General features: G+C 41.7%; 1 protein-coding gene across 1 annotated transcript in view; it reads left to right on the forward strand.

Moving 5' to 3' along the window:
* LOC116429205 (uncharacterized) overlaps positions 1 to 23,175 on the forward strand; it is a 69,652-nt gene that overhangs the window by 33,048 nt on the left and 13,429 nt on the right. The window contains exon 2 of the mRNA XM_076365839.1: positions 19,266 to 19,468. Within this exon, the coding sequence (XP_076221954.1) occupies positions 19,266 to 19,468 (203 nt within the window). The remainder of the gene's footprint in view (positions 1 to 19,265; positions 19,469 to 23,175) is intronic.

Below are 23,175 nucleotides of genomic sequence, written 5' to 3' on the forward strand. Positions count from 1 at the left end.
ATGAAACCGATAGTTTTCTCAAGGAACATCTGTACATGCAATTAACAGGTTTCGTGAATCCATACAGCTTCCAAAGTAATTACTCCAAAGAAAAATTCCCAAAAACGAATGAAACGCGGAGAATTGAGTTACTCAATTTCGATGTTTTTTAAGGCTTCTTTACGCGTTTCTCCTATTACACCTGCACTTTATTCGCAATATGTGCGAAATTCATAATTTCGAATCAATCTTATCGTTGTACATAAATTTGGTACTAAATTTCGTAAATTTTCGAAGAAATTAACTATCTTTTCGTTATAATATACACTTGCCAAAGTTCAAGATAACAAAAAGTTCCATATACATAGTAAAGTTACATAAACACTGTACAAAATCGAAAAAAAGAACTCTGCGCGAAAACGACAGAATAAATAAAATAAATAATAATAATAATAAATAATCAGTCGACTCGTCCGAATACTTCCGTTGCTAACCGTATACACCTCCACCCACGTCGATCGCAACGAAATTACAGTGCAGAAGTATCATATTTCCAATTAACACATTGCGTACCGGCTAATTTTCAGAAAACTGAATTGTGATGGCAATTTTCACTGAGGTCAACTTGTATCACTATACACAGAAAAACTCAGATATATTGTTGTGTAATATATTTTAAATAGACAATCAATTCGATTCGAATTTAATATTTGTTTAGATGCTGTGTTGAAATGTTGTGAAATTTTCAGTGAAATCAACTTATATCGCTATACATACAGAAACTCAGATATCATATTGTTATGTAATATATTCGAATCAAATTCTATATTTTCTTCAACGCCGCGATAATTAGCGAAGTTCTATATCTAAGCGTCTTCACATAAAAACGAGATTTCTCATTACCACTACGCAGCGCGTTAACCGAAACACTTCGCGCGAAACACTCGCTAATCGTACGTCGGTGACACGCCGGCCGACTTTCGCGAGTGATTTCAATTTTAATTCCACGGGCGCCATTAGTATACCCCCGCATCGCGACGCTCGCGCGACAAAAGGGAACCGCTTCGTAAAAATTACGCGTACGTTTCCGAACGGATGAGATATCACGAATTCCCTGTGTGCTCCGCTCTCCCGGTCGGTTCGCCGTAAATTCTTCGCGGCGATGGCAGGCGAAAATAATTCGACGTAACGGCAAAAAAGGGGAACAACAGTAACAGCGTAAGTGGCCGCGCGCAACGAGCGTCGTATCTCGTCGAGCGTTCCGCGTGTACGTCGGCACGTACACGCCTCGCGCGGCCCTCGGTTCCACTCGTGTGTACGTCGCGCGCATTCTAGATTACGAAGGAAACATCAAATTCCCCGTAGCTTATCTTACGATTGACGTGCGTTATTGTGTCGCGTCCAATGTCGACGCGAGGAGCATTTACACCGCGCGCTCGCGGGCGCGTCATCCCCGCGGAAGGAAACATTCGTTCACCGGGCAAGAGAGGTACGAACGACACGCGATACCGACAGAACTTCTGTTTCCGCGTCCGCTATTGGTAATCAGCTTTACAGCAATGAAACGATCCGGCGGATCGTAAAGCCCGATGCTGCACGGCGATATTTCAAAGTGCGGCAACGGGTCGAGGGGGATAGTTTACCTTGTTGCGCTCGTTCGCGTCGTCCGCGGTAATATAACAAGCGATAAAAATTGCGGTCTTGTCCCGCGCGAGATCGCCGGAACAATACTTTACATTCCCCGGAACACGATCGCGCGCTCATGAATTTTTATCCGGCGCGCGGCCGCGGACGCGGTAATTAAGGCAAACGGAATCGGATCTTTCGGCGCTGGGATTCCGTTTGTTTTTGAAATTCAGATCGTTCCCGTGTTTTCTTCTTTTTCTCTTTTTCCCATTTGGTTCTCTTCGTGTGTCGACTCGAAGAGCGCAGCGTCGGTGAAGGAATCTGGTAACGCGGGTCCGCGCGTGTGGCCGACGTCATGAATAGAACATAAATCGCGCGCTGAGTGCCGCTCGTTCTCTGTTAATAAAATTTATGGCGGTTTGTTAATTAAAGAATTGTCGAAAGCGCGGCCGGCGGAGTTTCGCGGCGGGCTGACGTAAACGGCGGTTAGGGACCCTGAGAATTTTTCATTCTCGCCGCAGCGGGCTTCGTTGTTTAATTAATGATATGTTTGTCGCCGCGCGCTGGATGACAATGACACAGAAGCGCCGCGTAAACCGTGCCTCCCGCGCGCGCGCTGAAAATTCTGTGTCGCCGCCATTGTGTTTAACGTAAATACACGCGAAAGGGGAGTGTGGGAAGAATAATTTTGAAAAATAAAACGCTCGGAGTGGAACGAGTCGGGATGCCGGGAGAACGCGCCGGGCGAAGGAGTAAACAATAAAGAATAAACAGCGGAGGATAAACGTTTCAGTCCGAAACGCACGCGAAAGTAATAGAACGCGATTCGTTAACGGAACAATTAAGCGCGAATGCCTACGGAGAAACGAATCGAATCCTGTAATATTTCGGTGGAATGATTATTGGTCGTTACCCGGTGAAAAGGGAAGAGACAAGGAAACGAACTTATCTCGGCGGGAGAAAGAACAAATAATATTAACGTAGATTAACCCTTAGCACTCCAGGTTGTTTTGTAATCTATCAGCAACTGCAATTTTTATAGTATTCCTAGCGAAAATTAGAAATTTTTTCGATCTTTTGTTATCCTGGTTAACAGAAAATTTGGATGTGGAAAATCGAATAATTTTAAGTTTCTCTAAGATTCATTAAAATATTCAATATTATAACGCGATATTGGAGCCTAGAGTTCAAAGGGTTAGTATATGTATATAATAATATTAACGTAGATTAACCCTTAACTCTCCAGGTTGTTTTGTAATCTATCAGCAATTGCAATTTTTATAGAATTCCTAGCGAAAATTAGAAATCCTGTAACATTTCTTAGATCTTTTGTTATCCTGGTTAGCAGAAAATTTGGATGTGGAAAATCGAATAATTTTAAGTTTCTTTAAGATTCATTAAAATATTCAATATTATAACTCGATATTGGAGCCTAGAGTTCAAAGGGTTAAGCTTGTAAAATTCATAAAGAACTCGGGGAATTCGTTGGAAACGGGTGTAATTCTTCGCGGAAAGTCGTAAACGATAAAAGAAACATCAATATTTACCATTGGAAAAAATCTCAGTGGAATAAAAGTCCGAAAAAAATCTCAGTCCGTAAAAAGGAAAGAGCCAAGAAGACGAACTTATCTCGGCGGTCGAAAGAACAAATGAACAGTCTCGAATAAAATCCGAATGGATCCTTGACAATTTGATTAATGTTCCCGGCGACCGTAATCAGGAGCAAATTACTGCATCCTATTTCCTGAAACTTCTCAATGCCCGGCTGATAAATTTCCTTCTGTCGCTGTCCGTCCCGAAACAATTAAAAACCCGTAACAATCTCCGCGTACGCACGAGAGGCCGCGTCGTTGCCTGTTTTTGTTGTCACGCTAAACACGTGGAAGGTGCGTTCCCCGCGATCGGATGGAATAGGGATTCAATATTGCTGGAAATAAGCGTTGCGAGGTATTAGTGATTCGACGCGTTGCTTTTATTTGTGACAGGGAATGCGAGGCGGAATGCAATAAAAAGAGGTATGTGCATCCTCGTTGATGCACACACGATGTTATGAGGAAGCAAGTGCAACCAACAATAGCTGTACATTATACCGACAGCTGTGGTGGGGGTAAGGTGCAATCCCCCTTGCGCGTCCTACCCGTCTCCCTCTCCGCAGTCAACAATGAACTCATATTCTCATGTTTTCTACGATTCCTTCCCACCTCCGTGTGGTTGTTGAACCAGACTTCCACCGGCCTTAAACCGTAAACTCGTTTGAAACCTCAATGTTGTACGTGCCAATCGTCGCGGCTAAAGACGTACGCGCTTTCCGGTAATGATTCGTTTGCATGCGGGAGGTCCGCGAACGTTTCCATCGGCTACGGGAAATGATTAAGGATACGGATTTATTTGTTTCCAGCCTGTTCCCCGGGGTGGACAATGCGATTTATCATCGTCACCCGCTAATACGATCGTTAAAAGGAGATTTGAAACCACTAAAACTGATTAGAGGACACGTCTGAATTATCGGGGGGTTTTTGCAATGGAATCTTTATGCTTCGGTAAATGTTCGAGCTGGATGTGCTCTTATCGTGGAGTCATCGTGCCGTAGAGAGCTTTGAACTTTGAACGATGCATTTTGTTTATTTAGACACGTTTGATGGGAACTTTCTTTATATTTATTGTTATTCTGCAGTTTTACCTCTACACTGTTTCGAAAATGCTTGGACTTGTAATTTGAAACTTCGAATTGTGATTTACTTCGTGACGGGACTCGTTGATTGATTATTATTAATTGAATATTAATAATATCAGCGTAATCATTTCCCAAAGAGAACGGATGAAATACTTGCAAATGAATGTAAAGCATAATTAATAGTAACCACGAAACAACATGAAACCCTTATTAATTAATGACGGTCGTCATTAATTCATATTTGTTAAATTCACCGCGATTCTGTTCCTATATTATTAATACATAAACACATTCAGATCTGTTCAACATTCTTTTCGTATTATTTGTATGTAATAATTTTACAAGTTAAATATCTAAAATATCTTGAATGATATAAAAAGAAGTTTTATAAAAATATAATCTTAACTAAATTCTATTATACTAGATTTAGTACTAGATTTGAAGTGCAAATGAAATGATGATCTATTTAAAATGTATCACGTAACAAAATGATATTTGAGCTTTTCCAATGTATAATATATTAAATAATAAGTTGATTTCATTAAATTAGGCAGTACGCAACGTGTTAACTGCGAAATGTGGAAATAAAACACCATTGTTCCCTTATTTTATGAATAGACTCCACGTTAAGTTTAAAAAAATGTCATTTATACTTCATAAAAATAAACTGAACGTTCCCAGTGACAAATTTTTCAAGTGCAAAGGGTTAAAATATACTCTACGTGCATTCGTTCTGCATTCTACCAGTGCACGCTCCATTTTTTGGTTTTACTGCGCGCACCAGAGGTTTTTCCAACAAAATTCCACAGTTAACTGGTTAAAATCGACGTGAAACATTTACCGAGTATTGTTTATAAACCCGTTCCATACACTTAGCGTTAAGTCAGTGGCCAATATCAATGCGGCACGGCGAAACCGCGAAGACAAAGGGAGACTCGCGGTTCCATTAAATCAGAAAGCATCAGAGACCATGATTTTCGAAATCACACCAGTTTGAAACTGAAACCGTATCAACTCTCTATGTGACCAGCATGAACTTCCCCGAGGATTACGATGCCGCAAGGCAAACGTGTTACCGGAAGCTCCGAGAGCAATTCACGATACTACCGCCAATATATCGACGAATTCATACCCCGCACCCAGCGTCTGAGAACCGACAAATTTCGCCCGCCATCTTCTTCTCGGCGTTTCCACTTCCTCGCATTTTCGCGGAATTCACCTATATATATTATATATTATATACTACATACCATATACATACACACATATACAAGATACATATAAATCATAGCCGTACACAAACACGCAGAGTACACGCGAAGACCTGATTCAGCTTTAAATCAGGTTTCAATTAAATCCCGATAAAGAACAATGAGCACGCGAATGATTTCATTTGCCTGACGAATTTCATCGATTTCACGAGTAATCAACTCTTTGTTCGCGCCGCGCTCTAACTGAAAATTATCAGCGCTCCGCGCGGACGTCGCAGCGATAAATAATGGAACGAAATAGATGCGAACAGGAGTGCATCGTAATAATTCTCGGCATCCGGTCATTCGGCTAATTGTCGCGAGCGTAACAACGCGTCTAATGTTCTGTTGGTTCAATGGAACGGTCCGCCGCGCGGTGAAAAATTCAGCCGGCCTATAAACATACGTTCCGCGCGTAAAACGACGTGAAACGCGATGAATTATTGTTAGAAAGACCGAAACTTCGACTTCGCGTTGCCACCGTCACATCGCGGATGGCCTGAATAATTAAGATTCTCGAAATTATTAATCACCCGGCCCGACGCGAGGTGCTACCGTATTCTTCCCGAGAAATATGCCAAGAAGCGAGATTCTCGGGAGCTCATTAAAAATCCACGCAACGCTCGAGGAGAGTTCTCCTCGGACGTTTAATCCTTTCCCGTCGACGGTATCAATCTGGGACGCAACGGTCGAATTAATTCAGATTCTGCCGCGGACGCTGCGTTCTCGCCGATAAGCCGAAGAAAGAAACGAAACGCGTTACTCGCGGAAACTGACGCATCCGTGACTTCTCGGTTACTGACGTTGTTCGTGCACGCTGTCCAGGCAATATTAACGTGGCGTAACACTTTCACACGCCGAATTAACCTTGTGTGAAATAGTTGGGATGAAAAAAGGCTTCTTTTCTCGTTCGAGAGTGGACTGTATTCGTTGAATAATGAGTGAAAGGAGTGTGTATGTGTACACAAAGTTGAGTACAGCTTGATTAGTCTCCATGTCCATATCCATCGATACGCGAAACAATGAAATGAAACGCTTCTATTCCTTATTTCGCGTAGGTTTTCTCGTTAGTTTCAAAGAATGCCGTCCACGTCTCACCGGGAAACGTTGAATATTTACAGGAACCGAACCTCCGAGTGAAAAGGGTTAAACAATCTGGGGACGCTGCTCGTAAAACAATTGCCGCGACGCGAGACACGCGTTCGCGTCTTTGTGGACGTCGTTCGAACGAAACTTAGTAAATAATTTATTAACTGAGCGCCATTATATTGTCGCCCGACGTATGAACACGTCAGGCGAGACTCTGTTGCCTGTCAAGCGTTAACCGTCCGCCTTTTGAACGTTCACAGTCGTTCGAACAACCGCGAGCGGCACTGTATGCATATGAATGGAAATAAGGGATCGACGAATACGGTTCCCCAAGCGGGACGTTCAAGTGACAAAAAATCGGCGAAGCCGCACCGGGTCGACACCTTCGATCCAAACACAACCACCGACAACTGTTTCAAAGATGGATAGACACCGGTAAAGGTGGATTCATCGTCGGGAACAAATCGACCACGCGGGGAAAAACGAACCTGTTACGTCGCGCGGATTGCTTCGTTGCGAAAGGGGTCGTTTCGAGAAAAATCAGAGGCTTCTTTGGTAACCTTGGGGACCGTTCTGCCATTCTGTACTCTTTCGCGTCGGGTATCCGTTTGCGTTCCTCGAAGCGAGAGAAAAAACTTATTAATTTTGTACTGTTGTATATATATAGATAAAACAGTATTTTCTTTTAATTTCTGTACGATTTCTGGTGAAGCAAGTTTCGAGAGATGTTGACCATATTTCATCAGAAAGTGTGCTGGGTACTTTTGATAGAAAATCCTTGGAGTGCAAAGGGCTAACCCTGGATCACTGGTCTCTTGTCGAAATAATGTATGCCTGTACAAGTGCTTACTGGTTTAATGTAGTTTTCTGACCTAGGGATAATAGTTTCAGGGAATCCAAAGGAATTTTACATATATATCACATTCTATATTTTTACTGTGTCAAATCAAGTGACTGAGAGTCACCTCTCGAGTGCAAAGGGTTAACGTTAAACTTCGTACAATGCCTCGATACGTGAAACATTGGAATGAAACAGCTCTATTCCTCAATGTACTGGTGATTTCTCTTAGTCTCAAAGAACATCGTCTTCGTAAAGGAATGTTAAATATTTCTAGTATCAAACATCCGAGTGCAAAGGGTTAAATACCATATTCTATAACTATAGACTGTTAAATCAAGTGACTGATAGTCACCTCTCGAGTGCAAAGGGTTAACGTTAAACTTTGTACAATGCCTCGATACATGAAACATTGGAATAAAACAGCTTTGTTCCTCGATGTACTGGTGATTTCTCTTATTGGTCTCGAAGAACATCGCCTTCGCCTCGTAAAGGAATGTTGAATATTTCTAGTATGAAACATCCGAGTGCAAAGGGTTAATATTACATTTATCAGACATCGCGCGGAGTCGCCTGCTGCGAGACACTTTTACGCAGCTTTTATGGTCGACGCAATACACGGTAAATGACTTTTGAAGCTGATCTCTTTTGCCATAATTAAATCTAAAGAAGAAAATTGTACGCAACGGAGCGAAACAGTCTCGGCGCACGGAAATCTCTAAGAACCGACCGGCGAGTTTTTGGAACGTAAAAAAGGAGGAGTTAACGTTTATTTGACAGCGTTATTGTTTGAAAAAAAAAGAGAGAGAATATGACATTCGTCGAACAGATTTCATTAACTTTTTTGCCGCTACCTCATCGCTCGCTGTTTGTAAATTCTTTTATGTGTCCTCCCTTGTGGGGAGCGTCATTTTTTACCGTGCTATCTCTGACTCGTTTCAGAAGATTCCCATGGAATTACACCCATCGTACAATGAAAAGAGCGTTAATTACTCCAATAAAGAGTGAAGCCGTTCGAATAATTATGAGCGGTGTATTTATAGAAAGAAAATTATATCAAAATTACTAAGTATCGTACGGTTTATTTATGTCACGCTCGAATAATTTTTCATCTGTCGAGCGCCATGGATTTTTCATTAAATAATGCGCCTTCAAATCCGATACGCTGCTCCTGTTGTTTGTTAAGCTCTGGTTAAATATTGTTCGTTATCATTCGTTGATATAATACGTTTATTAAATTACGATTTTACTCTCTGATTATTTTATTCTAACAGAGCTACATCTCTTCGATACTAGTACTCAATGCAAATTAAGGACAACTACAGTTAATGATCGTCTAAACAAACAAACTTTCGAGACATTGAGATCGAGTGGAGTTAATACATATTATTTACGAAATCTAATTAACTCCACTTATTTTCATTGCTTTAACAGTACATTATGCTTGATTGTTGAACATGTAAAAGCAATTACGTTCAGTATGTACATTCTAAAGCAAATTAGTTAAAAATATAGTTATAATAAAACACACATTATTTACAAAATCTATGTTTTATTATAACTATGTTTATAACTAATTTGCTTTAGAAAGTACTCACAAAACGTAATTGTTTTACATGTTCAACAATCATGCACAACGTTAAAGCAACGAAAATAAATCGTTGCATGTCGAAAAGCGGATACGGATCCCGTAATTTTCAAGGAACTGCTGGTAAACAATTAATACAGCTTACAGTTTGTAACGACACAATTCCTTCAGAGATAGAAGAACAATAGCGCAAGTACAGTTGAAATTGCTGGCAGCCAGCGTGTATCCACAACGTGAAAATAAATCTGCACAATTAGCGCGTACAATGTCTAAGTAAGAGCAGCAGCGTTGTTCAGCCGAGAGTACCATTTCCGGCATGAAATTTGTATTTAGTTATCATAAATAAAACGCGTTAGCTAACGAGAACTCCGAAAAACAGGACGCGCACCTTAACGAATTGTTTTCAATTATTAATCATTCCGCGCAATTATTCACGCGAGAACAATAAGAAAAGAACACCGTTCGAGGCGAATATATTCATATTTCATACGAAACAAAATGATTGTCACTTCATTGTCCTTACAAAATTAATTCCTCGCTCTTACAGTGAATTATTGTTTCTAATGACACGAATCCGCTTCGATGGCCACGGTTCAACGGAACCATCAATTATTTCAATGGCGAAATGAACCGAATAAAGTCCTCGCGATTCAATTCATTCCGCTCTAATTAACTATCAAACAGCAACTAATAACGAGCCAGCGTTATCAACATCAAGAATTTCTTTTGAATCACTTAACCGGTTAACTGTGGCGATCTCTTTGCAAAGCGCCCACCAGTGTGTGTCGCGATAATCAAGCGATGACGGGTATAGTCGTCAAACAGAGTGGCGCTGTTGGAACATTGGATAAAAAAACGACTTTATTCTGGAAAATTAACAATTTTATTAGTAATATATACACAGTCGCTCAACACGAATATATATTTATACATAATGAACGGAAAACTTAGAAAAATAATCAAATATTTATAGAAGTTAGAAATTTAAACTGTTGCTGTCGCGTGATATTCACGAAAACAAGGAACAACTTCATTTCGTCTTGACCTCTAAACATTTTAAACATTAAAATTCACGAATATAATTTAGTTTTCGCCAGAATTACAATTTAAATATCAAATTGTAACAAAATTTTACGACGGATACAATCGTCACAAAATTCTGCCGCATCTCCATGACGGATATAGTCGTCAAACCCACTTAACACTTCGACCGCCACGTAAACACTCGTCAAAACTGCCATGTACTCGAAACAGTTTCTTCAAAATCAAGATTCTTCTTAATAATTGCTCCACTATCTTTCTTATATCCCGTATATCGAACAAAATTCGGTTCGTTCGAAGCGTCATGAAAAAAATTGTCCACGTTTCTGTAAAAAATAAATTCGGCAGTCAAAGTGTTAACCGGTTAATCAATTCAAATCCAAGTCGAACGCAAACGAGAATCCTACGCACCCGGAAATTCGAGTCGCGCGTGCCCCAGGAAACGGAGAAAATGTTTAGACGGCCGAAAATCCTAATGGAAGGCAAACATAACTGTGCATGAACTGTTCGCGGTGCTCCGTTCGCGGCGTTGCGACATTAAGCCGTGAAACGATCGTGGAAACGGACAAGATTTAAAGATACTCGTAGGTACGCGGCCAGACGACATCGGATACCCGCGCGGAATACCTCGCGCCGGCGTACATTTTATTATAAAACTTTTTACGAGGTATCGTATAAAAGTTCCGGGCCATTTCGAGGGCTCCCATCGGTTTGGGCAGCCGAGTTCCTTTTTCTGGCCCCCGATTACCGTCCGCCGTCCGCCACGGGCGCGGAACTTTAAAGATTCAACAAGCGCTTCTGAAATCTTGCAATATTAACCGGCAGCGAGACTCGTGCGCCTTGGCTCGCGGGATCCCCCCGTTTCCATTGGAAATTAAATATGGCCGGGAATCGTGCCGGATAGCCAACCGATACTCGATCGTAACGCTTCCATTTGATGGATTAAAAGATCGTGCTCCTCGCTAACCCGGCCAAAATAAATCCACGCTTGTCAGAATTAATGTTTCTCGTGAATTATGCGCAACGTCTCCGCTGGATGGAGATTCTTCCCGGTTTTGAACTGTGAAATGTATTACGCAATATAATCCCGTGGATTAACATACATTTTCCACACAACTGTTGGCCTAACGAATCCTGACGACTCGTTGTTATTATTGTTTTATCGCGCGCCCATATAAGTTTACGACTGTTCCATTCTGTTTCGTGTTTTTAGACGCGCCACGGTTATTAATGCCGTACAAGAAACGTTATCATTTTATAATCGACTAATTTGACTGAAATCGAATTTGTTTCAGTAACGATTACGACCGGTCGTTACCCGCGTATCAAATGTACGGGATATTATGAAATACATTTTAATTGTCTACGAATATTAGGGGCAATTCGAACGATGGTTAAACTCTTTTTATCTCTTCCTCCGCCGGATTCCGTGCCCATTGAATCGCTTGTCACATATTTTTATTGCGTACCCTCGCACCGGTACACGTTCTCTCTTATGGTATGCATTATTCCGAACTTTAACTCGTTCCCTCTCTCTTTTCCTATCCCCCTTTAATTATTAATACCTGCCCATTTATCTTTTCCGCCTTCCATGTTTCTTCCCTATTTCTGCCTTAATCCTACCAACGTTTCTTCTCTCTTTTTTCTTTTCACTGTCACATTTATTCCTCCCTTTTCCCGTATCCCAGGGAACTTTTGTATTTTCCTCGCTTCGTCCCGGAAAATAACTTTAACCTGAACATCGGCGAAGTTCACGTAACAAACATCGCTCTTTGACCGCTGAAGTTGCAGTCTCACGTTCTTCATTAGCCGGCATCGTGGGTTCATATTAAATCGCTGTTCACACCCCACAAATTCATGTACTACACGCATACGTTGAATATCTAAATTACTTTCGCTGCAAGAAAGAATTACTAATAAGGGCACAAACAGTCTCGGGATGTAGATCTTCGAAGAGAACTATTTCCAAATTGTTCGAAAACCTGTCACACCATAACCTTCATTGTGGAATTCATTATGAAAATTAGAAATTTACCATTAACCATCGTATACTGCACCAATACGTGAAACATTGATAGGAAATAGCTTTGTTCCGTAATTTATGTGTGATTTCTTGATAAATTTATTTCAAAGAATCTTGTCCACATCTAACTAGAAAGGATTGAATATTTCAAGCGAAAAACTTTCGAGTGCAAAGAGTTAATAAAAGGAAGAAAATGTACAAAGTGTATTTACATTTTCTAAGTTTTCTCAGTAATCATCACCAGTTTTTGTTTCTTCACTCGATTCAAGCAGACCAGTCGCACAGTCAGATCGCCGATCAACAAATTTCGAAGTTCCGTGCGCTCGGTCCGCGAGGATTTAAGAATTCGCGGGGAAACTGCCGTTCCTCCAGGAACAGGAAGAAATAATAAAATAATACACGAGCCGATATACTAGGAAAATATTATTCCCGCCCTCGGATCCGCCACAATTCCGGGTGGAAACTCGGGGAGCCCGGAGGCCGCCGCAATCCCCTATCGAGTCCCGAATAGCCGAAAACTTTCCGGCTGTCCAAAACTTTCGGGATTCGGAGCAATCGTATGTGGCGGAGATACTTTCGCAGTCCAAGCCTCTCTCGGCCGACTTCTTGCGGGCCGACCCGAGATTTCGGGTACCCGCACACCGCTATGAAATATAGTCAATTGAAATCGGGGCCGGCGTAGCCCGGAATCGCGTCGGTAAGTCATCCCGAGTAATCCGAGCGTTTTACGGCCACCGGTCACCGTGGAAACGCCGTACGTCCGAACAGATACATTCGTTATTCGAAGCTAATTAGAACTAATCTCGGGTGGACAGCCGCGGAAGGCCGGGACATTATTCCGAGGAATAAGTTCGAATAAAATGGCTCGCCGCGGCCGCGACGCGTCTTTTCGGCCGTCAAACAGACCGCGGACAGCGGCCGTGTTATTCCTTCTCCTTCGCAACAAATATTTTCAAAGACCTCTCCTCCAGCCGGCCTTTTCTCTCCTCTCTCATCTTTCGCGAAACAATAAAAGCCTCCACAACCGACGGCGCATCAGGGATGAGGTTTCATATAGTTGAGTTCCGAGGGAAGAAAGGGATCTCATTTCAAAGTACAAGCTCTTTACGCCTTTGGCTTTTCCGTCCTCGCGGCCGTGGGGGATCTTGCCAAGGATGTGCATAATGCTCGGAAGACCTTTTACCGGTGGCCGGACCATTGGGCTCTGAAAATATATAAGTAATTAACGGCTCTGATTAAGATTCCGCGGGCGACGTGTACTCGAAGACCGGCGAAATCTCGCCGCGCGGCGGACGCTCGTCTACAATGGCGGCTCGTCTCGCGCGTAACGAACGCCACGACCGATCCGTTTCAATGGACGCGGCAACATTGAGATAGTTAAACCTGAATCGACCGATTGAACGATGAAGCCGTTCCAATGCCACTGGATCTTGCGATATGAATTTACGGTACGAGCGAAACGAAGTGAAAAATTATATGCAACCGGAAATCGCATCGTCGAGTAGTCGAATTTCAATGAAATTTCGGTCTGGGTGAAACTTTTGAAATTCCTCGTCTCGCGTGGTTTTGTTTCGTATGAAATCCGGCATTAATCCTTCGCACTCGGAAGCTTTTCGCTAGAAACATACGGTATTTGGAACAGTGAGAAACACGTGAATCAAGAAATAGACCTTTTTAACACTAGGTTTACGGGTGTTTATTGTACTGTTTATTCTATTGTTCCTGGGAAGTTGATGTTCGTTCATTTTGTTTTTGTTCGTTCATTGAATGACGTGAAGTCCGATTCGTTAGTAATAATTATATTTTGGCGTTTTAACGTATACGACGCGGAAACGGACGATTTCGGTCAGACCGCGACGCAACTCGATGACTCGTTGTAGATGACTAGTCCTGGATGAGACATTTGTGTATTTTATCTATGATTTTGGACTTGTGACAAACAACATAGAAATCCTTTTGCCGAGTAAAACCTGTTTATCTTCGTTCGTTCATTCGTTACGTTCATTGTTAACCCCTTGCCGTACGATGACGAATGAGACTCGCGATGAAGATTAAACTAATTTAACCTAGTGTTAAGACTTTCCGTTCACTGAGTTCGAACTTCCAGTGCACGAATAATTAGACGCGGATTTTCGCATGGAAAGTTCGAAATTGCGCAAGACGCTACGAGAAAGCATATGAAACATCCGAAGCGATCGTTGAAAATGAAACTACGACGCAGTTTTACGTTTTACCCGAATGAAATCTGAAACATTGTACGCGGAGCGGAATCGGCCGCGGGATACACTGTAATTATAGAAGCTTCGGCTTCCACGGAGCCTTCGGCACCTAAATAACAGAATGACGTGCACCTAATCCGAACGGTCTGTGTTTAACGTTTGTCCGTGCAATATGACGAAGAACGCGGCGAACGAAGTGCTAGCGAAGAAAAATGATTTCGGGATTTAGCCACGCTTACCCTATTATTCCGGCGATAATTTAAGGGCAAAGGGTTGATATATAGCCGGAGAGTTTATGCGACGCCATTGTCTCGGGCTACCGTTATTTATGGGGAGGTTTCGCCTTCCAAAAACGGAAGATACGTGTTCCGCCGACCGTCACGGGAATAACAATCGTGCTGGGGCAGTAATTAAGGATTAGCAAGGTGATTAGCAAGGCACCCCGGTATTTAAATCTCGCTGGAACGATACCGGGGGGGCGGGGGCGGCGACCGTGTGCACGGGTATCACCGATTCTTCGCCCGGACAATTGATTACATCCCCTTGAAAGCTGTGTAGACGAAAATCGCTGCACACGCTCACATATTTCGATTAGGCATTGTTTCTGTAATACCATTTGTAAATTGCAGACTTCACGATAAATACGCTGGAATATCGCTTGCCTGAACAGCAGATTATTCCTACTTGAACAACTGATGGCACAATCAAGTGCTTCGCGTACAGTCGCAGCGAAAACTTCTCGGAACGCTTCTGTGCTCCTTTCCTTCGTTCGCGTTCAGACGTGAACAGGTTCGAATTTATTAGATACTATATTATAGACAATGAAAAAGTGGATCTTGAGTAATCGAGAACTATGAATAAATATATGTATTTAATAAAATATCGAAACAGCACGGATAACACGTGAAAAACATAACTCAATGCCACGTAGGCCAACACACGACTCTTCCGCAACTCTCTTACATTCTCTCCCAAAAATCATTCTCTCCCCCACAAGCATACTTCTCACTCGCAGTCATCAGAAACACTCGAATGCACCCCTGGAAAGCTGGCCCTGCAATCTTGGGTCCGCGACGTTGCGCAGGACACTTTCCCTCGACCATTTTACAGCCTGTTCTTCGCTCACACTCATTCTTACATTCGCTCTTCTTAAAAATACCTTAACCTGCGCTAAAAATTCTAGACACTACAATATGGTTTTACAATAATTCCGTATGGCGAGGAATGATCCATCGACGATGCACAGTTCGCGAACGTTCATAGAGGCGCGAGTCACCCATCGATCGGAATACAATTTTAATGGAAGTGTAAGTGTTAATCGACCAACGAATTCTCCTGTAATTTTATATGACGCGAAACAATGGGATACAATTACAATGGGATCCAGTGCGGAATAATTAATCTGTGAAATGTATTTACGTCCGGATAATCGGTACACGCAATGTAACGTGGTTGTACTGTATTCTCCCGCGAAACATCATCGATGCTAAAAATTCTAGGTACTACATTATTTTCCCTGAATACGTAATAAAACTCGTTAGATTAATGTTCAGTTACTTTCGTCCGACGTCTCGATACCCTTTCGCGAAACCCGACGAACTAAAGTTAAACGTCATCGAATTATTCGAAAGTTCCAGAAACGGCTCGCGTGTGTTTATGCGGAGGATCGAATCGAAGTGCGTCGTGCGTCTGTTAGATAAAGGTTAATGATTAATTACGTTACTGGCTGCAAAAGCTTCCCATGCATCATCTCGTGAGTAATTACGAAGGTACTTATAGCGTCATGGAAAAAAAGAATCTGTTAATTAATGTGAAAATTCCGGTGCTAGTCCGCCATAACGAGTTCTACTCACGTACATCGCACGGTGATCCGCGCGAATCCACGGAGCGGAGGCGCGTTTAACTTGCAACAGATTTTTCCCTCGTAATCCGAAACGTCCACGTGACGAACAAACTTGCGAAGCCGTCGTCGGCGGTAACTGAACCGAGGTATCCGCCGCGTCGTCTATCGTCGGTGTACAAACGTCGCCATCAGCACACACATTGCATATTCATCCCAGCGCAAGTCTAACAATAAGTATACCGGACCGAAGGAGCAAGGCTATCGATGAAAAAAGGGACACAGCTTCTCGAGATACGCGGCAAATCTTTTAACCCTCTGTAGGCCCGTGTAACTTTAACACTAGGTTAGGCATTTATTGTGCAGTTTATTCTATTGTTCCTGGGGAAGTCGATGTTCGTTCATTTAGACTTTGGAAATTGTAGATGTAGAACTGGACAATCAGGATACGTAATTTTATACTGCATAGATTATGTTATAATAATGAACAAAAATTCGGCTCGTAAAGGGTTAACTCAAAGTCTTTTGGATGCTGAGCAACTTTTGTGGATATTTACCAGAAATGAAGTGATTGGGTGTGTATACAGAAAAATTGATAAGAGTACTTATCCAATGAGATCACGAATATTGTGTTATTATAGAAACATATCAGAAAATAACATTTATTCAAATAAATTCACTTTGATTCATTCCTTGAAAAACATAGTAAGAAAATTATAATTCTGATAAAGCACAACACAGCGCTATAGCGGTCAACACTGAAACGGTTAATAAGCAAATAATCGACTGTGTATTTCCTGTAAAAATTCCAGTAAAAAAATTGCGACTGCGTAGACACGATGCGACCGTTTAATTTCAAATGAACCTTCGAATTGTCTCGGAACGAATAATTATCTCCGAATGTCGCTCGACGAGTAGGTAAATCGGGTATACGTCTAAAGCCGGAGGTTTTCGAAAACTTCGGAGAATTTTGGAAAATAGCTGTTCATATTTTTCACGAGAGTTTCGTATCGCGTAAACTTGACGACGGCTCTCCGTCCACGATGCTCGAGCGGATGAACGGAGAGGGGCGAACATTTGCATTCTTTTGTACGTGGAAGCTGTAAACCACATAATTCTCTCGAGAGATATGTACTAAAAAGTCGACGCCGATGCCGGAACTTTTCCTGTCACAGCGCACGATTTTCTCCTCGGCAAGGTAATCCCAAGGGCGGCCAACGTTAACGCTGACGTTGCCCGAGCTTACGCAGAAAGTTTCTTAAGCACTTGTCCGTTTAAGTTATCATAGGATAAGTACTCGCCACTTATCTCACTTGTAAGAAGAGGGTCATGATTCCAGTTTGAAGAAAGCTCGTTTCTCGCGCGTTCGGGGTGCGTATTATGCATATTCAATGATGGCCCCTGCTGGACTAACAGCGTCAGCCTCGATTACTCTTACGCATCCGTTAATGGCGTTTGTCAAATGCAAATTGAGTGTTAACTCTTTGCACTCGAGAGGTGACTCTCGGTCGCCACCTGATTTCGAACACTAAAACTGTAAAATTTTTAACACATTGAACGACGGCTAAATTTTAGCTACTAAGAACGCGAGCGCCGGTGATTATATTGATACATTTTTAACCCTTAGCACTCCAGGTTCTTTTGTAACCAATCAGCAACTGCAACTAATTTTTATAGTACTCCGAGCGAAAATTAGAAATGCAACATTGCATCGATCTTCTATTTTCCTTAGTACAAAATTTGGATATGTGGAGAATCTAATGATTTTAGGGTAGTTTCTTTAAGATCCGTTGAAATATTTAATATTACAACTGGTGCAATATTGGAGCCTACAGAGTTCAAAGGAGTTCAAAGTATATGTATATAATAGTATTAACATAGATTAACCCTTAGCACTCCAGGTTCTTTTGTAATCTATCAGCAACTGTAATTTTTATAGTACTCCTAGCGAAAATGAGAAATGCTATAACATTTCTTCGATCTTTTATTTTCCTTAGTACAAAATTTGCTGGAGAATCTAATGATTTTAGGGTAGTTTCTTTATGATCCATTAAAATATTTAATGTTATAATTGGTATAATATTGGAGCCTACAGAGTACAAAGGGTTAAAATAGTAATTAAAACATAAAAATTTATGAAACGTTATCACTTCATTAAAATGCAAGGATACATTTATCAGGTCATTACATTTGCAGTGAAATTACACACCATCGAAATAAATGTTCGAGCTGTTTCTGTCCTTAAACCCTGAAACCGAAAGATCGCAATTATAGCAAGATCATAATTTAAAAATTAAACGATCCACTTGCTCCTGGTGGGCGATCTCTTGTAAAAACTCGATTTCCTGTACCGACCGTAACTGTCATTAACCCCTTGCCGTACTATTTACTTCCGCCACTAAGCTCACGTACCATTTTGCTATCAACAATTCGGATGAAATGCAACGAAATTGTCCATTCTACTTCAAGTGGAAATTTTATTTGAAAAATAATACAACGATAACAGTAAAATAGTTGTTTGATCCGTGGGTAATGAGAAACATCGATTGCTGTTAAATTAGTCTAGAAATCTTCACGAGTCTCACTCGTCATTGTACGGCAAGGGGTTAAAGTACAACGTGCAGACCACTATTTGACCTTTAGTTTCACGACCCTCGAAATCGGACATTTTTGGAAACTCTCTTCTTCCTGGACTGTAAATTCTGTTCCGAGCCGTTCATACCTGAATTCTCACTGCAGCAGATTTCCCGTCGGTTTTCACTATTTTCCGTGCACAACCTCCCCGTAGCCGATAATAGTCCACTCCTTTTAGACCACACGTCCAACAAAATTTTCCTTAACCATCTGCGCGGCCATTACCGACAAACCTGTTTCGACAACGATATAACTTAACCGGGAGCAGCTCTGTCTGTCCGGGAAAGTATAATCATCCGTAATTTCTACAATAAACGAACTGGTTCTCCGGAACTACTACATTCTGTACACTTCGTTACAGCTAACCCGCTCGCGATCCAAGTCCCGTACACCGTGGACCGATCGGCGCGAGCGACGCTGATAATCGAAAAGCTGGCTGGAAAGTGACGCCGTTTTATTTTCAGGCGTTCGCGGACTTAGCAATGTATCCATCGATATTCCGTTGGCCGTAGCAGCTGGCACCACCGTCAATATGAGCTGCAGATACGATCTGGACTCGGACACTTTGTACACGGTGAAATGGTACAAGGGTCCTGAATTTTTTCGATACGTCCCGAAAGAGATGCCGCCGATCGCTGTTTTCGGGGAATTGGGTGCCAAAGTTGATGTAAGTATATGCTTTCGGTAGATACTGTTGTCTCGGAGCGTAGAAATCCTTTTGCCGAGTGAAACCAGAGTAACAGCGAAATTGAAGTCGTGAATTCCAAAACAGTAGTCAACGTTTGACGGTCGATCTTTCTGTTTATCTTGGTTCGTTGCGTTCATTGTTGACACGTTAAGCGCCACGGAAATCTAGAGTTTTTCTTTTGTAGCAAAGGAAAGCAGGAACAATTATTATTTGACGTTACAATGTTTGCACAACGCTATTATCAACATAATTACGTTATTAAACATTTTCATCAATTATCTTGTATGTTACGATTGTTTTCTAGTCATTCAGAAGCGTCAGTCACCAATGGCTGACATGGCGCTTAACGTGTTAACCCCTTGCCGTACAACGACTGAGACTCGTAAGATTTCTAGACTAATTTGACAACAATCAATGTTGCTCATTATCCACGGATCATAACTATTTCGCTATTATCAATGTATCTTCAAATGAAACTTCCGCTTGAAGTAGAATGGAAAATTCTGCTACTTTTCTTCTAAATCGATAGTAAAATGTTACGAGCTCAGTAGCGAAAATAAATAGTACGCCAAGGGGTGAAAACGGTCGAAGGCAATTTCGCAAATAAAAATATCTCCGTGATCGCGCGACCATAATTCCCTCGAGCTTCCCGGCGAAATGTCAGCGGGTTATTTCGAGGTGGGAAGCGCCGTCTGAATTTCCCGCTTTATTAAAAGTTGGAAGGTGGTGCTTTGCAAATCGTGTTTTACATTGGCACCTGATGTGAAATCGTCGGGAACCGAGAGGACAGAAGTGAGTTACGCAGATTATATTTCCACAAGTTTCGCGATACGCGCAAGTTTATCGGCGCCATCCATGCTTCAGTTCATTATACAGCTGCTGCGTCTGGAGAACTGTACGTCAATGTTCGAACCGCGACCTTAAGTGATTACAGAATGCAACCGAGTCGTCCGTTTTCTGATTTTCCGCATTCTCCATCGGAAAATACGTTCCCCGCGTGTTTCGCTTCGCGTTTATATAGAACCTTACACTTGTAACGATTGAAGCCGGGTTATTGCGCAATAAAAATCTCCGTGGCAAACAAATGGGAACGATTCGAATGAATTTCGCGTTTCATATTAAACAAAATATTACGGAAGTCTCAACCAGGCCGGGCCGTAATTTGAACAGTTGTCATTAAGGAAATGTTCATCGCGGATTTTTCATTAAACGAAGTCTTGCGAAACTTGTACAGCCAACATCGATTTGAAACGCGACTGACAATTGGAAAATTCTAGCTTGATGTTACGAATCCACTAACAGTTCATTAAAACGAGTTGCGAGAATGAAAATGAATATCGCCGCGTAGCGTCGCGTACGAAATTTCGACGTCATAAATGAAAACTGAATCAATTAAAAGTCTTTAAATATAGATGCGCCGAATTTCAGGAAGCTTTCAGTGTTCGTTGAATATATTCATTAAACGTATTTTTCAAAGAATTATAGAAGGCTTCGCGTGAAAATACAATTTACTGGAAATCTCGCGTAATTGTTTCGCGTAATTATCATTCGGTCTTGCGATTATTCCAGTTATTTGAAGATAATTTAAGGAAACTAACCTTCAAAGCTACGTTAAATATTCAATTATTATATCTATTAAAAATTTTGAACGTAAAATTTGGTAATTTTACCTTAAATATTAAATTATTATGTCTATTAAAAATTCTAAACGTAAAATTTGGTAACTTTACGTTAAATATTCAATTATTATGTCTATTAAAAATTTTAAACGTAAAATTTGGTAACTTTACGTTAAATATTAAATTATTATGTCTATTACCAAATGTTACGTTTAAAATTTTTAATAGACATAATAATTGAATATTTAACGTAGCTTTCAAAGTTAGTTTCCTTAAATTATCTTCAAATAACTGGAATAATCACAAGACCGAACGACAAAATACTAATTAATATACAACGTAAATAACAAACTCTAAGCATAAAGCAACATATTACCGCATCAATGGTCGCCAACGCGTTAAGATGGCCGAAGAACGTCCCAGTTGCTCCTCTCGTTCAGACGCCATTTTCGCCACGATCCCGTATGCGCCGAAAAAATATTGCTCGGCTCTGTAATAATTTCTGCTCTCCGCGCGGGCCGAGCTAATAAAACAAATTTCGATGTCACGCGTATTGCAGAAGTTTCCGCGAAATATTCATAGTAATAAATCTCCAGATCCGCATCAACAACAAATTCGAAACGCGCGCGATGATTTACCGTGTGCGATCGCTGTTTAAAATACTTCTTCCCGATAATACGGGCGTGCGCGCGCGTTCGATTTCGGAACGGTGTTTTTATCCCTAGGAAACCCCGGCGTTATTTACTGTTACGTCCAATAAACATTTACGTCGAGTGTAGATAAGAAGAGAGTTTACCAACATGAGCTGAATCACTCGCAGAAACGGCCGTTTCGCCGAGCAATTTATTCGGTATTACGATTTATAAATATATCGAATAACTGAAATACAATTATCGATAATGAGATTCGTATTTTACGCTTTACGTATACGCGCACACCGATGTTAATTAAAATCGTCCGGCTATAAGAAGGAATAATGCATGCGAGATCAATATCTTCGAGCGAACGGAGAAAAAAGACGGGAAAAAAACAAGCGGGGGGAAAAAAAGGAAAACAGATTCGAGGCTGACATGCGAGTTCCGTCAATGCTCGGTCGAACGATGCAATTACTGTTCGGAGCGTGCATTCTAATTTGCTAAAAGCGCGCACAAACATCGCTGACCGAGCAAAATGTATCGCTGCCCCCGACTGTTCGGGTTCAGAAGAAATCCTGATTAATATGATGGGCACTTATCGATGATAACGCTCCGAATGTTCATATTAACTCGGTCGCTTGTATTACAGCGCACCTCGGAAAAACGTTGGAAATATCTAAATAAAATCCGAGTCATTTCACCCGCGAATCATCTCGCCGGTTTTTCAGGGGACGCCGTGCCGCACTAAACTAGGAATATTACGAATTTTACGAATATCCAGCGATCGCTCGACTGCGGGCCCCATTATGCGTTTACGGCGAAGTCCCGCCGGCTAAATGCCGCGACGATTTTTACAAACATCGGTGCGCGCTCGACGTTTCCCCTCTGTCCGATAAAAACGCCGGTTAAAAAAGAGAAACTTCGAGTTTCCCTATAACCTCCTCCCCCCGCGTTCGAGTCGATTAGTCCTCAAACTGAAACTCCGTTCACGGAATCCGGACACCCTTGAAAAACGAAGGCAGCGGGAGGAAATAAAAAATTTATCGGGGGTAAAAAGGCCATTCCTATTTCATTCCGGTACGCACCGGGATCGTTCGCGAAAGGAACGGAATTTCATTTAATTTCGACCGATCCGAATTCAACAACGGGGAAATCTGAATTCGTAGGAAATTTCGCTGTCCGGTGACTACATTGAAAAAGGACAAACACACGCGCGCGCGCGCCATAGACGATCCGCGGAGAACCCCCTGACAACCCGTCACCGATATTTTCGCCCCGTCGCACGCGGAATTATAAAAATATTTTCGAGCGATGTTCAATTCTGATTCGCGGGAATTAACAAAGCGCGAATTCACGGATATTCAGGGTGAACTCGCGCTGTTACGGCGAGTCCCGCAGCTGACTGCAGCTATCGATTGCGTTCTTCCACAAA

This window comes from Nomia melanderi, chromosome 3 (genome assembly GCF_051020985.1).
Source record: "Nomia melanderi isolate GNS246 chromosome 3, iyNomMela1, whole genome shotgun sequence".
Lineage (NCBI taxonomy): Eukaryota > Metazoa > Arthropoda > Insecta > Hymenoptera > Halictidae > Nomia > Nomia melanderi.